Raw genomic sequence first — 15,713 nt, forward strand, 5'->3', positions numbered from 1 at the left:
CTGGAACAAACTCCCTCACTCCCTTCAATCCCACTCCTCCCTCCAGGTCTTTAAAACAGCTGTTCACCACCATCTCTTATCTTCCCCCATCCAAAACCTTGATCTTTTCTACCCCCGCTAATTCACCCCAGATCCACCTTGTTTGAAATTCCAACTTCTTTCCTGGAAGTCCTGGCAGTGTCCATATGTTTTATACCTCTCCCACCGCCCCCTTCCCATGCCCCCCCCCCCCCCCCAAAGCCCTCGCCCTCTCTCAGATCTCTCGATCTCTCGATGTCTCCATGTCTCTCGGTCCCTGCTCTCAAATGTTGTGTTTGTGTCCTTCCCCCTCTCTCCCCATCTTGTCTACCGCTCCCGATGTTATATGTTTTATGTGTCGGTTTGTCTTTCTGTGTGATTAATGTTCGCTCTTTCACGAGCCTCGATCTTGTATACAACAACAACAACAACAAAAAAAAAAAAAAAAAAAAAAAAAAAAAAAAAAAAAAAAAAAAAAAAAAAAAAAAAAAAAAAAAAAAAAAAAAAAAAAAAAAAAAAAAAAAAAACTCCCCTGCCAAGTAATTAACCTTTTGAAACACATGATGCTTTTGAATGCACAAGTTATGATGTAACTGCAAGATGTAACTGCAAGCAGAAGGAATGTAACTCGAGACTGCATGAGGAAGTTATGATGTAACTGCAAGCAGAAAGAATGCTAACCAGTTGTATCTTAGTTATTTGCATTTTGTAACAAAATCCACGAAACATGGCAATGCCAGCCTAGTGCAAAGGCAATTTTGCAGCAGTTTCACCTGGGTTTGATTCCCAATGGAATAAGATCCTTGTAGAAGCTGTCATCCTGGTGCTTTGCAGGCAGGGCATTACGCCACAGAGTGTGTTGTATTTCGTAATCGCAGTCATTAAAAACATGGCTGCCCTATTTGCTGTCACTCCTCTGTATCTATTGAAAGTGTCATGCTTGCTCTTGAGAAAGGGAGGTCATTTTGTGCTGGCCTACTGGCTTGTCTACTGGCCTACTTGCCTACTGTCTTGTATCCCTGGCCCAAGCTGCTGGTGGTGCGCTGCATCAGTGGCATAGCCGTTTCTCGGTAATGTTGCAATCAGTTGAGCAATTTTTTTTTTGATTTCTGGTTGGATACGCATTTGCTACAAAGATTATATTGTAATCACATTCCCACAATGGAAAGATGTCACAATCGAAGCATATATCTCATTGCTGTTGCCTCTCCATTTTGCAGGCCTTTGTTTACAAAGCAAATGAGAGATCTACACAGGTTATGGTCATGGATCACCACCCAAAAGGCTGGTGTGCATTGGTCACATATGTATTTTCATAAATACACACTGACAATGTGACACTGCTCTTTCTGTGATTATGGCCTCATCAACAGGATAAAGCGGTTATGATAATGCCTTCCTAAAAGTCCTTCATAAGCCTATGGACACCGTAGATGATCAAACTACAATCTCCTTCACTAGGAAGGATAGAAAGAACGGAGGGTAGAAATAAAAGCAGAAAATAAGTAGAGACTGAAGAAGGAGCGAAATACAAAAAGCAGAAGTGGTTGATGTTGTCGTAGGTTTCTCATGAGGGCTTGTGCAGCTTACTGAATTGCATAGCAAGTCTACTGTTACCCTACATCGGCCATGGTGCGTAGCTTTTAATCACTACCCTGTAACTATGTGTGACTTTTACTGGTACTTTGTTCCCATGTGCAGGCGATTGCTGGCTTCTGGCTGCCATTGCATCACTTACTCTGAATGAGAAACTGTTGGCAAGGGTCGCACCAGCTGACCAGAGCTTTGATGAAGACTATGCTGGGATCTTTCACTTCCAGGTGAGGCTTTTATTTCATATTTTATTTCAATTTAATTATATATTTAACCTTCTTGGCAGGTTCAAAACCCTTCTGTTTAACAGTACTTGGACAAAACATTTATGACCTGGCGGCAGACAGAGTTACTGTGAGATTCAGCATTCAGATGTGTACAGCGGTTGCTAGCGCTACTTGTTTCGTGCAAAACACAAAGCAAAAGTTTAAAAGACCCTTCACATGTCCTTTTTCTCTGGACTGCATGAGGTAAGGTATTCTTTGAACTCTAGTTGTGAATCTGTGAATAAGCAAGAGCACATGCCATTGTTTTTCTGTTATCTGTGGGTTAACCTTTCTTTGTTGATTCAATGCTGTGTCATTCAGTGTGCTTGTTAAGCTGGCTGATCTGTATGTTGGTACTCTCTTGTGAATGTTAGTCACCACTGTATTCTGAAGAGAACAAGCTGAGTGCTTTCCTGGACCATATTCTGAAGTTCTTCCCTCTATTTTGTGCGGAAGGCAATAGCAAACCTCCTGGAATGTTCAGAGATTATACGTCTGCGTCAGTCGTACCGACTCTCCTCACAGATTATTGGACTAGATGACAGTGCCTTAGTGGCCGAAAGCTTCAAGCGCACACAATATTCAATACAACAGTGTATCTTTTTTCATCAGAGTGCATTTGGCTTGAAGTTGCTTTTTGGAACACAATGTTACAATGAATGACTCGATCTGCAGAAACGAATATGTTTTGGGCATGGAATCGTTCGCAAAATAAATTATTGTTTCTTGCTATAATGGAGAGTACGAGATACAAGTTCACCCCCGTCATTCCCAGGAAAGGAGGTGAAAGGAATGTCATTGGTTTTCATGGGGCGACTGTCATCACTTACATGGTTTGTTAATTTGGGCCAATTATTTAAGTTGGTTCTAGAATAGTAAGTAGGATCATTATTATCATCATCGTTGTCAGTGCTGCTGAAGTGGATTCTCGCCAAAGCAGTAGCCTTCCCAGCTGTCAGTCAGGGTAGCGATTTGTAATTTTTTCAAGGTACCGACGATAACCCGCATACTCTTCGTGAAAGCCACCTTGTGATCATTAATGTCCACCAACACCCCCACTGCTGGCAGAGGGATCCTCGCGCTTGCCGTTTTTCTCGATAGACGATATACGCATTGATGCCTCACCCTGTGTGTGAAACATCAGGGTCAGAATTAATAGCCGAGTCGAGATTCGGACCCAGGTAAGACAGCTCAAAGGTGAGTACACATACTTCTTGGCTATCCTGACAGCCCCTTAAAAATACTAAATTGATTGGAAAATGAGCTTGGTGAGGAGAGATGAATTGAGCAAATCATTCCCTTTTTTACAGTTTCCTCTTGAGTGACATAAATTGCCTTTCCTAAATGGAAAAACTATTATCAACTACAGTCACGTGAAAAAGTAAGTACACCCCATGTAAAGTTTTGACTTTTTCAACATATTTCAACATACAGCCATTTGATCTTCATTTCAACAATATTGATAGATAAAGGTAATATAATATAACAAATATCATGAAACATTTAAATTTAGAAGTCCATTGTATAATTTAAATAAACATAAATGCAAATTTCGCATTTGGAAAAAGTAAGTACACCCTTGGCTCCAATCGGTGGTATTGCCCCCTTTGGCAGAAACAACCTCAAGTCGGCGTTTCTTATAACTGTCTACCAGTCTCTGACATCGACTGGAAGAAATTTTTGCCCACTCCTCCATGCAGAATTCTTTCAGCTGTGCGATGTTTGAGGGGTTTCTTGCATGCACAGCTCGTTTCAAATCCCCCCACAACATCTCAATGGGATTTAGATCCGGGCTTTGACTTGGCCATTCCAGAACCCTCCATTTCTTTCTTTTCAGCCATTCCTTGGTGGATTTACTGGTATGTTTAGGGTCATTGTCATGTTGCAAGGTCCACCTTCGGTTGAGCTTCAACTCTCCGACAGATGGCCTCACATGATCCTCAAGCACCCTCTGGTACAATGAAGAATTCATAGTGGATTCTATGATGGTGAGCTGCCCAGGCCCTGATGCAGCAAAGCTGCTCCAAACCATAATACGAGGTGTGTTCAAAAAGTATGTGACCTTAATTTGTCGTGCGTAAACAAATGAAGCTAGGGAGGCGTTGATTGGTGCACGTATGTAGGCGATCCTAATGCGCACGCGTGAATTTTTTCCCACCTGCAGAAGCTGTCATTCGACGGCAGACCGCCGATGAGTGAGGAAGTGTAAGTGAGCGCCGTCGGATTTTCGTTTTTGACAAAATGCCGGAAAAACTTGAACAACGCTACTGCATCAAATTTTGTGTAAAGCTTGGCGATTCCCAAGTGGAAACGATCCGCAAGATTCAACAGGCCTTCGCGGACGAAGCAATGAGCACCACACAGATAAAGGAGTGGTACAACCGCTTCAAAGATGGCCGCACATCGGTGGAGAGTGAAGCACGTTCGGGTAGGCCCTCAACATCCCGAAATGAGATCGTCATTGACCAATTGAGGACCCTGGTGATGCAGGATCGTCGAATCACGATCAGAGAACTTGCAGACGAGGTGGGCATCAGCATTGGATCCGTTCATTCCATTATGAAGGAGGATTTGGGCTTCAGGAGAATCTCAGCGAAGTTCGTACCAAAGCTGCTAACGATTGAGCAGAAGCAACTCCGTTTGGAGATCGCACAGGACATGCTGGAGACTGTGAACAGCGATCCCAGCTTCCTCAACACAGTGATCACTGGCGATGAGTCCTGGGTTTATGGGTACGACCCAGAAACCAAGTTGCAGTCATCACAATGGAAGCATCCAACATCCCCGAGGCCAAAAAAAGCAAGGCAGGTCCGCAGCAATGTCAAAGTCATGCTGACCGTCTTCTTCGACTCCAGTGGCGTGGTTCATCACGAGTATGCACCACACGGCACAACCATCACCAAGAAGTATTACCAAGAGGTTCTGCGTCGCCTTCGTGACGCTGTGCGACGCAAACGGCCGGACCTGTGGGCAGCGGGCAATTGGCAGCTCCATCACGATAACGCACCTGCCCATTCTTCACATTTGATAGAGTTTCTTGGCCAAACACAACACACCTGTGCTTCGTCAGGCTCCCTACTCTCCCGACATGGTTCCGTGTGACTTCTGGCTTTTCTCCAAGCTGAAAATGCCCCTGAAAGGGACCAGATTTCAGTACAGAGAAGACATCATGCGGAATGCGACGGACCAGCTGCGCGCCATCCCAAAAGAGGCGTTCCAGTGCTGCTTCCGACAGTGGCAGAACCGTTGGGAGAAGTGTGTGGCAGCCCAAGGGGACTACTTTGATGGAGATTTGTGTAAGTTTGTTGTATCTGGATACGAGTATTTTTTATGAACAAAGGTCGGATACTTTTTGAACACACCTCGTATTTCCACCACCATGCTTTACAGTTGGTATGATGTTCTTGTGGTCAAATGCTGTTTTTGGTTTTCGACAAACATGTCTTCTGGTACTGTGGCCAAATAGCTCTACCTTTGACTCATCTGTCCAGAGCACATTGTTTCAGAAGTGCTGGTCTTTGCCTCGGTGTTCATTGGCAAACTTTAGTCTTGCCCTGATGTTCTTTCTGGACAGCAAAGGTTTCCTCCTGGCACACCTCCCATGTAGATCAAATTTGTGTAGCCTCTTTCTAATGGTAGACTCGTGCACTTTGACATCAACAGTGGCAAGAGCTACCTGTCGGTCCCGTGATGACATTCTGGGGTTCTTAAGAGACTTCTTTCAGCATCTTGCGGTCTGCTCTCGGGCTGAACTTGCTGAGGCGGCCTGGCCTGAATAAGTTGGCAGTTGTTTGGAATCTTCTCCACTTGTAGATGATCTTCCGGACAGTCGAATGATTGATTTCAAATTGTTTGAAGATCTTTTTAAATCCCTTCCCAGACTCGTCGGCATCTATAACCTTCTTTCTGAAGGCCTCAGAGAGCTCTTTTGATCTCTGCATGGTGACGCCGCACACTTCAACAACAAAGAGCAAACCAAACTAAATGTCTGAGGTTTAAATAAGACAGGTTCCTCCAAGATCCTCTCGAATGATGTTCTAATCATTTGCACCTGAGCTGGTGCACCTGATTCAAATTTTAGGTATTTGAAGTAGTGATAAATGTAGGGGTGTACTTACTTTTACCACATGCGAAATTTGCATTTATGTTTATTTAAATTATACAATGGACTACAAAATGTAAATGTTTCATGATATTTGTTATATTATATCACCTTTATCTATCAATATTGTTGAAATGAAGATCAAATAGCTGTATGTTGAAATATGATGAAAAAGTCAAAACTTTACATGGGGTGTACTTACTTTTTCACATGACTATGTTTGGAGTCAGTGGTGTCATAGAATGGCTGTCGAACTACTTGAATATGTCATGAGCTTGAAGCTGGTTCAAATGTCCTTTATCCTCCTCTGTCTTGTTTCCCTTTTCATTATGCTGAACATTAACACAAAAGGTTCTCCATCTGATTGTATAAAGGGAAAATTAAAAACAAGAAATGTTAATTATATTGAAAAAACGTATTGAGGAGGTCAGACATTTGTTCACGGTTGCGATTAAAGTTGAAAAGAACATTGAATAACTCTCATTTCACTCTCGTTAAAACCAGTCCAACATTGATGCGCAGAGGGAAGTGATCCTCCTCATGTTTAATTTCAAGCATGCAGGCCTCCCATTGGTTAGACTGTCAGTGATGTCACCTGCTGTTGAACGCGACCAGTACCTTGACGTGAACTTCAGCAAATAGGCTCTTTCGTTGATTTACTTGCTCGTTGTGATTCTTTCATTGTGTACCCCACATTCTTTCCCAGTTATGGCAGTATGGAGAATGGGTGGATGTTGTTATTGATGATCGACTACCAGTGAAGGCTGGTGAACTGGTGTTTGTCCACTCGGTCGATAACAATGAGTTCTGGGGTGCCCTCTTGGAGAAAGCATATGCAAAGTAAGGAGTGTTCCCATTGTTCATACTCATTTAAAGCTAATTCATTCAAACTTGCTTTGCAGCTGCAGTAACACTTGATGATTTTTATGAAGTTAGACATGCATGGGGTGATGCGTACACAAGTTTTGTTTGATTTAATCTTGTCATTTGGATTGGAGGATGTTGCACATGCATCAGTTTTTTTTCCCACAAATGCAGTGAAGAATCTTATTTATATGATGCATGGTTGTATGCCAAAGAAATGATGAAATGAAATGTCATTTGGTTCGATGAAATGTCATCCTCCATGAAATGAAGTTTGGATTTATGCCAGGAAGAGGAATGACAGATGTGCTCTTTATTGTGAGGCAGTTGCAGGAGAAGTACATGGAGAAGAGGAAGAAGTTGTTTCTTGGGTTTGTTGATCTGGAGAAAGCATTCGATAGGGTTCCACACGAAGTATTGACATGGGCATTGAGGAAGTTAGGAGTGGAGGAATGGTTGATCAGAGTAGTGATGGCAATGTACAAAAGAGCACGCACAGCTGTAAGGACGAAGGACGGGAACAGTGGTGAGTTTGAGGTGAAGGTTGGAGTGCTGCAGGGGTCGGTACTAAGTCCACTACTATTTGTAGCTGTGATGGAGGTGCTGGCTCAGAACGTAAAGGAGGGTTTACCGTGGGAGTTGTTGTATGCAGATGATCTGGTGTTGATTGCGGAAAGTATGGATGGACTGAAGGAAAAGATGAACAAGTGGAAGGAATGTATGGAGACAAAAGGTCTGAAGGTGAATATCGGAAAGACGAAGGTGATGGCAAGTGGTAAAGCATGTGGTGAGGTGGAAAGAACTGGGAAGTGGCCATGTGCTGTGTGCAGGAAGGGTGTCGGAGTGAACTCCATTCAATGTACAATGTGCGCTGAGTGGGTTCATCAAAAATGTAGTGGTCTGAGAGGATCATTAACCAGTGTGGCAGCTACATTCAAATGTAAGGTGTGCACAGAGGGAGCTGCAGATGGAGGAAATGTTGAGTTTGATCTTGGAGACGGCATGAAGCTGGAAGGTGTGAAAACATTTTGCTACCTCGGAGACATGCTGAATGGAGAAGGTGGATCAGACTCGGCAACGGTTGCTCGAGTGAGATGTGCATGGAAGAAGTTTCGGGAACTGAGTGGCGTGCTGATGAGGAGGGGAGTGTCGTTAAAGCTGAAGGGAAAGGTGTATGCTGCATGTGTGAGATGTGTTATGATTTATGGGAGTGAGACATGGGTAATGAACGTAGAGCAGCAACGAAGGCTGGAAAGGGTGGAAATGCGAATGGTTCGGTCGATGTGCGGAGTATCGTTGAGAGAGAGGAAGACAAATGATGAATTGCGAAAGATGATGGGAATAGAGCCTGTGATGGATGCTGTGAAGAGGTTGAGATGGTTTTGTCATGTGTTGAGGAAGGATGAAAGTGACTGGTTGAGAAGAGTGATGGAAATGAATGTCGAAGGAAGTAGAGGACGGGGAAGACCGAGAAAGACTTGGCGAAAGATGGTGGAAGAAGAAATGTGGGCAAGGGGGTTAACAAGGAGAGATGCAGAAAATAGGACAAAATGGAGAAGATTGTCATGGGGACCGCAAGGCTAAGCCCCACTCAAGCAGGGAAAATGGCCTTAAAATGCATGTTGTTGTTGGGGCCAATGTGCCAATGTGTGCATGTGCATGTGCCAATGTGCCAAAGGCATACTTTGTTGTATGCCAAAGAATGTTTTTGGTTTTGTATGTTTTGTGCAGCTGCAGTAACTTTTTGGTTTTGTATGTACCTTTACTGACCGTACAGGCAAATGTTGGTCTGATTATACATATAACCAAAATACATACATGGAGGCATATATCAATCTTATTCATATATTGAATACAGTCCCAAAAAGGCATATATATTGATATCATCTGATATAGTGCATGTCGGCATGTATATTGATCAGACATGTGCAATGTGCATATATCTCATATATTGATCAGACATGTGCATTAGGATGGTTTTTCAAAATGAAAGTTAGAAAAGTCATGCTCCTAACGCTTACATTGTTTTTGTATGTATGAAAAAACACTTGTGGTGAAATTTAAAGCCATTTGGACTAAATTTAGGGGTTGCACATAGAGTTTGTAATTTCACATATTTGGCTCGCATAAATGTTTGGAGTTGATTATTTATTCTCCACTGCTATACTTGTGATTTTGACCATTACAGTTGACCGATGACCTTGCTATCTACTGCACATTTTCAAGTTGTTTTTAAGTTAATTGAATACAGTACAGCTGTACTCTGGTGTATGCAGTTGCTCTCTTTGAAGAGTACAATCGTTTTCTGACGAGGGATGAACGGCAAACCCAGTATCTGCTTCAAGTTGAGAGAACATCGCAAGAGGTTTCCCGATTGCAGGAAATCAGCGCTTATCAGGCAACAATGAGTGGCTGGCAAACATGAGTCACTGTGCAACCCCTAAAACTTGATGTATTCAAAAAATATTTTGCATGCAGATTGCAGAAGGTTATTTTACCTCAAAACCAAAAAAGGTGGCCTCCAAATCTGGCTTCCAAAGCCAGTCGCCGACTGGGCATCCTCCGTCATGCAAAGTCCTTCCTTCGCACACCTGAGCTCCTCACCACATACAAGGCTTTCATCCGCAGCTCAATGGAATACTGTTCTCCCCTCTGGGCCGGTGCTCCTGCCTCACACCTAGCTCGGCTTCACGCTGTTGAAACAAATGCTTTCAGAATCATTGGAATATCCTGCGATGAAGCTAACTCCGAGGGCCTTTCACTCATTCAACCCAGGCAGGTTGGTGGTCTTTCTGTCTTCTACCGACTCCTCTCCGGCCTTGCTGCCCCAGCTCTCTCTGGGCTCTGTCTCCCAAATATTCCTACAGGTCGCACAAGATCTGCCAGCAACCCTCTTTTTTGTGTGATAAATGTTAGCTCTTTCACGAGCCTGGATCCTGTACACACACACACAAAAAAAAAATTAGGAGTATAAAAACAATTCAATTTTTTTTTTTTGCCTTATGTAGCTAAGAACCACCCTAATGTGCATATATCTGATATACAGTGCATATAGGCATGTATTGATCATAGTTGATATTCATATATTCGATTATACAGCAAATGTAGGCATATATTGATCCGGCACATAGTGGGGTGCAAACGTAGAGTCCAGAAGGAAATTTATTAATTGAGATGTGATAACAAAATAAATCTTTGTAATATGAACCCAAAAGCACTTTCAAGCGATTTCCATGAACTTGTAAGGATGTAACTACAATTATTATAATAGGAAAAATCAAATATGTCTTGACATAAAATCAATAATCAGTGTGACCCCCTTTTGTCTTGAGAATTGCCTCAACTCCACTTGGGATTGATTTATTTAGTTTATCGATTATGTTTGAGTCAATCTTTTCCCCACAGTGGTCTAATGCACTCCAGAGCATCATCAGACTGCTCACATACATATATTTTGTCAAATGTATTCACCCTTCATTTATTTTGTTAAGACAGTGTCAGCCAATAATAACTAAAATAAATTAAACAAGACTGTATATGGATACGTATCTGCAATATTATGACAAATTTGTTTGAAATCGTGATTTGAGAAAGCTTTACATAATTTAAGTGCACTCGTACTTTTGCACACCACTGCACATATATTTGATATGCAGCACATGTACACGTATATTTATCTGACACACACACATATACAGTATATGGTTTATATATACGTTCTAGCAGAAGTACCCGGCATTGCTGGGCGGGGGAGGGGAGGGAAACGGGGGGAGGGGGAAGGAGAGGGGAGGGGAACGGGGGGGAGAGAGGGGGGAGGGGAGGGGAGGAGGGGGAGGGCCAGTCAACAATGACGTTGCAGTTCTCATGGTAGGAGAGCAGCACAACAATCACGACATCGTCCAGCATCTTCGCGACAACAGCACGAAGCGGATTTTGGAGACTCACCGATCCTGTGACGCCCTCCAGTACCGGCGTTGCCGGGCGGGGGAATGGAGACCCGTACATTCTCAACCTGTACATTCGCCCTCTCGACTCAAGCTCACTCAGACAAAAGCCTCGTACAAATTACACCGTGAAGGCCCAATGGCCATGTCTATGCCACAAATCAAGTACATGAGCGCGTCTGGCGCACTGAATTGAAAATACTAGGGCATGCCCGTACTATATCTATATCTAAAATTATATCCCCCCCTCTATTTACATGAAATGGTTTGGTCCATGAAATGTTTTGGTCCATTCGCAACGCCAAAGCGAACGGCGAACGCTTTACATGAAATGGTTTGGTCCATGAAATGTTTTGGTCCATTCGCAACGCCAAAGCGAACGGCGAACGGCTTGCGAGTACAGTGACAATCCCCCCGGGGTCCCCCCCTCTATTTATATCCCCCCTCTATCGAGAAATTATTATTTTCTCCGGAAGAAATCGAATTACGTACCGTAATGGCGCACGCGCTGGGCTCAGCATCAGCTCGCTCTCACATCGGCCACGCCTACGCAATAACGCGTTCTGTGATTGGATGCCGGAAGTGCAGTCCTCACTGTCCGGAAGGTCGTATATCGCAGTTACGATGAATCGCAAATTCGTTTTTATTAGTTTTAAAACATAGTTTAACGCCAACATAGCGCCAACATAGTTTGCAAACGTGAAATAAATGAATACGCTCTCAAATGTGCCATCCGAGGCAGAGTGTGTTCGCCACGTTCGGCACACGCGATAGCTCGCTGCTCTCTGATTGGTTGAATCGTTTTTTGGACATAGCTCGGTAAGTACTTGTCCGATTAATTTCAAACCTTGAAAAGGCACATCCTCGGGTCCCCAGCAATATACCTGGCAAGTTTCAAGTATATCGGACCGGTAGTTGTCGAGAAACAGCGGTCACAGACAAACATACACACATACAAACACACATACAAACACACATACACACAGAGATTAATGGAATTATAGATAGATATAGAATGCTCATACTCCGTGAAAAGTGAAGCCGCCATGTCGCCATCTTGGTTAGCACGACTCGACCAACTCGCTTCGCGGATCTCGTTGGTTTTGAACGTGCCCCAGATTTTAAAAGCCAGACAACTGTTAAAATTCCATTTTGAGCGGCAATAAACTGCTCCAATTGCTTACGGAAGGGTTGTGGAAAGACGTTTTACAGCTGTTTCAAAGACGTTTAATTCATATCGCACAAAATCGACACAAAACACAATCACACAAAAGGTGAAAAAATGCAATCGCTTTTCGCTCTGAATTACGTGCAAACGTGTGACGGAAATCACCATCGCCCAGCATCGAGTACCAACCAAGATGGCGCCCAGTAGCTGCATCTCCACCGATGTGGTGTGAATGGCAATGGTCATTGATTCGATATATTTTCCGTTCAATGGTCTGGCGGCGGGGATGGAACATCACGTGATCGCTCTGAGCAAATCAGCGCGCTGCTCTGCCACCGGCTCAGATTCCGTGTATAATATTCCTCGCTGAAATGCGCTGAGGTAAATATGAATAAAAAATATGGATCTCGTCAAATATTTTGAGGTAGGCCATGTTCTTCCCAGGCTCAATGGCCATGTCTATGCCAAATATCAAGCACGTGAGCCTCTCCGTTTAGGAGTCTATCGGTAACATTACACACACACACACACACACACACACACACACACACACACACACACACACACACACACACACACACGCACACACACACACAGTGTTTATATATATAGATATACTCGCAAAAGTACCCGGCGTTGCCAGGTAACAATGAGTCACTTCCTGACGGGAACATGAATGAGGGGAGGAGGAGAGGAAGGAGGGAGAGGGGAGGAGCAAGGGGAGGGAAAGGGCTAGGGGGAGGGGAAAGGGAGGGGAGGAGGGAAAGAGGGAAGGGGGGGAATGTTGAGGGGAGTGAAGGGAGGGTGGAGGGGAGAGGAAGAAGGGAGGATGGAGGGGGAGAGAGGAGGAAGGGGAGCGAGGAGGGAGAAGAGCAGGGAGAGGAGAGATATGGGAAGGAAGGTGGAGCGGGGGGGGGGGGGGGGGCGGGGGAAGAGTGTCTATATCGCACAAAAGTGTGAGTGAATGAAAAAATATGTACATGAAAACAAAAGGGCAACTTTGTGTACTGTAACGCCATGGCTTGCAAAAGCAGCCTGAATAGCGTTCACCAAGTGGTGGTTAATTATATTCAAAAATATGTGCAATCTGGGTCCATCATCGAGAGGGAATTTTAAAAACAGATCCAGGTTCAGTGGAGTAGTGGCATATCAAGGGAAAATGACGCTCGGGGCGAGATGTCAAATTTTTGCCCCTTGTAACTTCTCATAAGACTGAATGGTGTGTCTGTGTCTGTGTGTGTGTGCAGTGTCCGTGTCAGGGCTGTAACCTTTTTACCATTTGGGTTTTGTCATCCAATCTTCACCAAAGCTTTATTGTGAGAATTATGGAGAAGCCAAATTAATTATATTGGCAAAAGGTCAAAGGTCAGCATCACATAAAATCATCAATTTTCATGCGATTGACCTGAAATTTTAAGAATTTGCATATTGCGTCAATTAATTTGTGGACAGCATAGATGAAGTACACAAAATGGCAACACAAATATTTACCTTTAAATAGTCTTCTACAAATGTGAAAATCAAGCAGCAAATCAGTGAAATGTGGAAACCACTGAGAGCAGACAAAATGTCGACTTTACATTTGCAATGAAATAGTTCGACATGGCGGACATTTGATTTGAGTTCAAAAAACACGACGTTTGATTTATTGTTTTTTAAATAAGTATATTTTTGTAGGTATATCAATATAACTATCTATTAATACGATGAAAGTATTTCGCACAAAAATGTGAGCTTTGTTTACTGTAACGCCATGGCTTGCAAAAGCTGCCTGAATAGTGTTTACCAAGTTGTGGTTAATCATATTCAAAAATATATGAAATTTGGGTCCATCATCGAGAGGGAATTTTAAAAACAGATTGCAGGTACAGTGGAGTGACACCCTATCCCCTGGAAGTATGAATGAAGTTAAAAATTATTATGAAGTTAAATAAAATAAACTAACCCCAGAAGCACAATCACAGCCTTGCTTAAATAAATGAATATATACACTTGGTTATAAAATTGCGAGATTTGGTAAATTTTGTTCGATTTCACTCCAGATTTGGACATTTATATGGTCTACACTCTACAGCATCCAAACCTCATATCCGAAGAAAGATTTTGATGATGTGCTTCAATTATGTAATGATAACACTGGACAAGAAAGATTTTGCTACTGGGGTAGAAACTTATGTTCAAGACTAAATCGAGTTTGCTGATTCTGAACCTGAAGTCAGAATTTTCTTAACACATCAGAATTTTGAGTTATACATATGGTCCAATTACAGTAGCTTGCCCTGGTGGGTGATTTTGAGTGATCATAAATTATTCTTTTTTGTATTGTATGTTTCAATTATAGCAATACAACTGTTGTAGACTATTGTTTCTCATAAAAAAGAGCTTTAGAATGGACTTTAAATTTTTAAAAATGGATGAAAACTAACCAAGCTATGAATTTTTAAGTAAAATTAGCCACGCGGCATTACAATTTTGCGTGCCGCTTCCATGCTTTGAGCTTGCAGCATGGGAAGCATTTGTGTTGGTTGTGCAGCACCTTCTTGGGAACCATAGAGCTGAACAGTATGCTGAATTAGTGGACAACATGCTATCAGCGAATGGGCTGTAGGATTTCTCATAAAATGCACTTCTTGCATTCTCTTCTTGATTTCTTCCCATCTAATCTGGGTGAGATAAGCGATTATCATGGCGAAAGGTTCCACCCAAGACATTTTCGTCATGGAAACTAGGTATCAAGGCCAGTTCAAGCCAAACATGATGGGTGATTACTGCTGGTTCCTATAACGGAAGACCAATTCCACACAAGCGCAAGAGCAAGTGTCACACACTTCTCAACACGTCTGAACAGTGGCTACACTGACTATATTGCAGGGAAGAGTGTAAACTTGAAGTGTTGTTTCGGAATCACTCACAATGGGGGAGATCTCCCTATCAAGTTTACACGCTTCCTAAGATTACCATGTTCTAATGTTTTATTAACTCCTTTTTCTGCAACTTGTTTATGTTCTTGGTTTGTATACTACACATTATACACGGAGATCAATTATTGTTATCGAAATATGACGTGAAAGTAATTACTAAGCACTGACATTAGATGTACAATATGGTACCCGGTGAGGGGAGGAGGTTCCTGCAATAATAAAGTATCTAATATAGCATGCCGGGTATCATTAATACATATACATATTTTGAAAACCTGACGTGCTGGCTAAATTCTGACTACGGATTTGAACTCAGCAGCCCAGATTTAGCCAAGAACACCTGGATTTCCCTGAGTATCAGACAAAAAGTTTTTTTTCTTGTTGTTGCCCAGTGTAATCGATCATGTTTCCAAGGCAAGGCACGTTTGAGTAGGCCGAAACAAAATGGTGGCTTAATAACCCAACGTGGTGCAGTGGGCTCACCAAGATGGTGGGCCGCCATATTGATGAGCCTTTTTCGTTTCTTTTTTTCTTATGAGCACCTCGTTAATAATCTTCAAAAAAGGTGTTATAACACACCCAAACGCCCAGTTTTAATCATTGCAATCTGTTGGAGGTCCAGGTGTATGCATGAAAAGTTTGTGGCCGCTAGGTTTCATGGTTTTAGAGTTATGGAGGAGACAGACGGACAGACACTGCCTTATTATAGATATACACACAGGGTGATTTTATTTTGATTTTATTTTTATTTTTATTTTTAAATATTCAAGAACTTTAAATGAATCCCATACACGAAAAACTATATCAGTTATGAGCCTAATATTTTACGTAAATGTA

General features: G+C 42.7%; 2 protein-coding genes across 2 annotated transcripts in view; both read left to right on the top strand.

The window, feature by feature from the left end:
- Positions 1-15,713, top strand: part of LOC137413975 (calpain-1 catalytic subunit-like) — a 185,480-nt gene that overhangs the window by 52,317 nt on the left and 117,450 nt on the right. The window contains exons 3-4 of the mRNA XM_078778893.1: positions 1,720-1,838; positions 6,686-6,819. Coding sequence (XP_078635019.1) covers positions 1,720-1,838; positions 6,686-6,819 — 253 coding nt within the window. The remainder of the gene's footprint in view (positions 1-1,719; positions 1,839-6,685; positions 6,820-15,713) is intronic.
- LOC137428220 (protein GVQW3-like) lies at positions 3,695-5,894 on the top strand. The gene is made up of 2 exons (XM_068118163.2): positions 3,695-3,917; positions 4,042-5,894. The coding sequence occupies exon 2, from the start codon at positions 4,119-4,121 to the stop codon at positions 4,977-4,979; it is 861 nt and encodes a 286-aa protein (XP_067974264.2). The 5' UTR covers positions 3,695-3,917; positions 4,042-4,118; the 3' UTR covers positions 4,980-5,894.

The sequence above is a fragment of the Myxine glutinosa genome, chromosome 5 (genome assembly GCF_964187855.1).
Source record: "Myxine glutinosa chromosome 5, kmMyxGlut1.1, whole genome shotgun sequence".
Lineage (NCBI taxonomy): Eukaryota > Metazoa > Chordata > Myxini > Myxiniformes > Myxinidae > Myxine > Myxine glutinosa.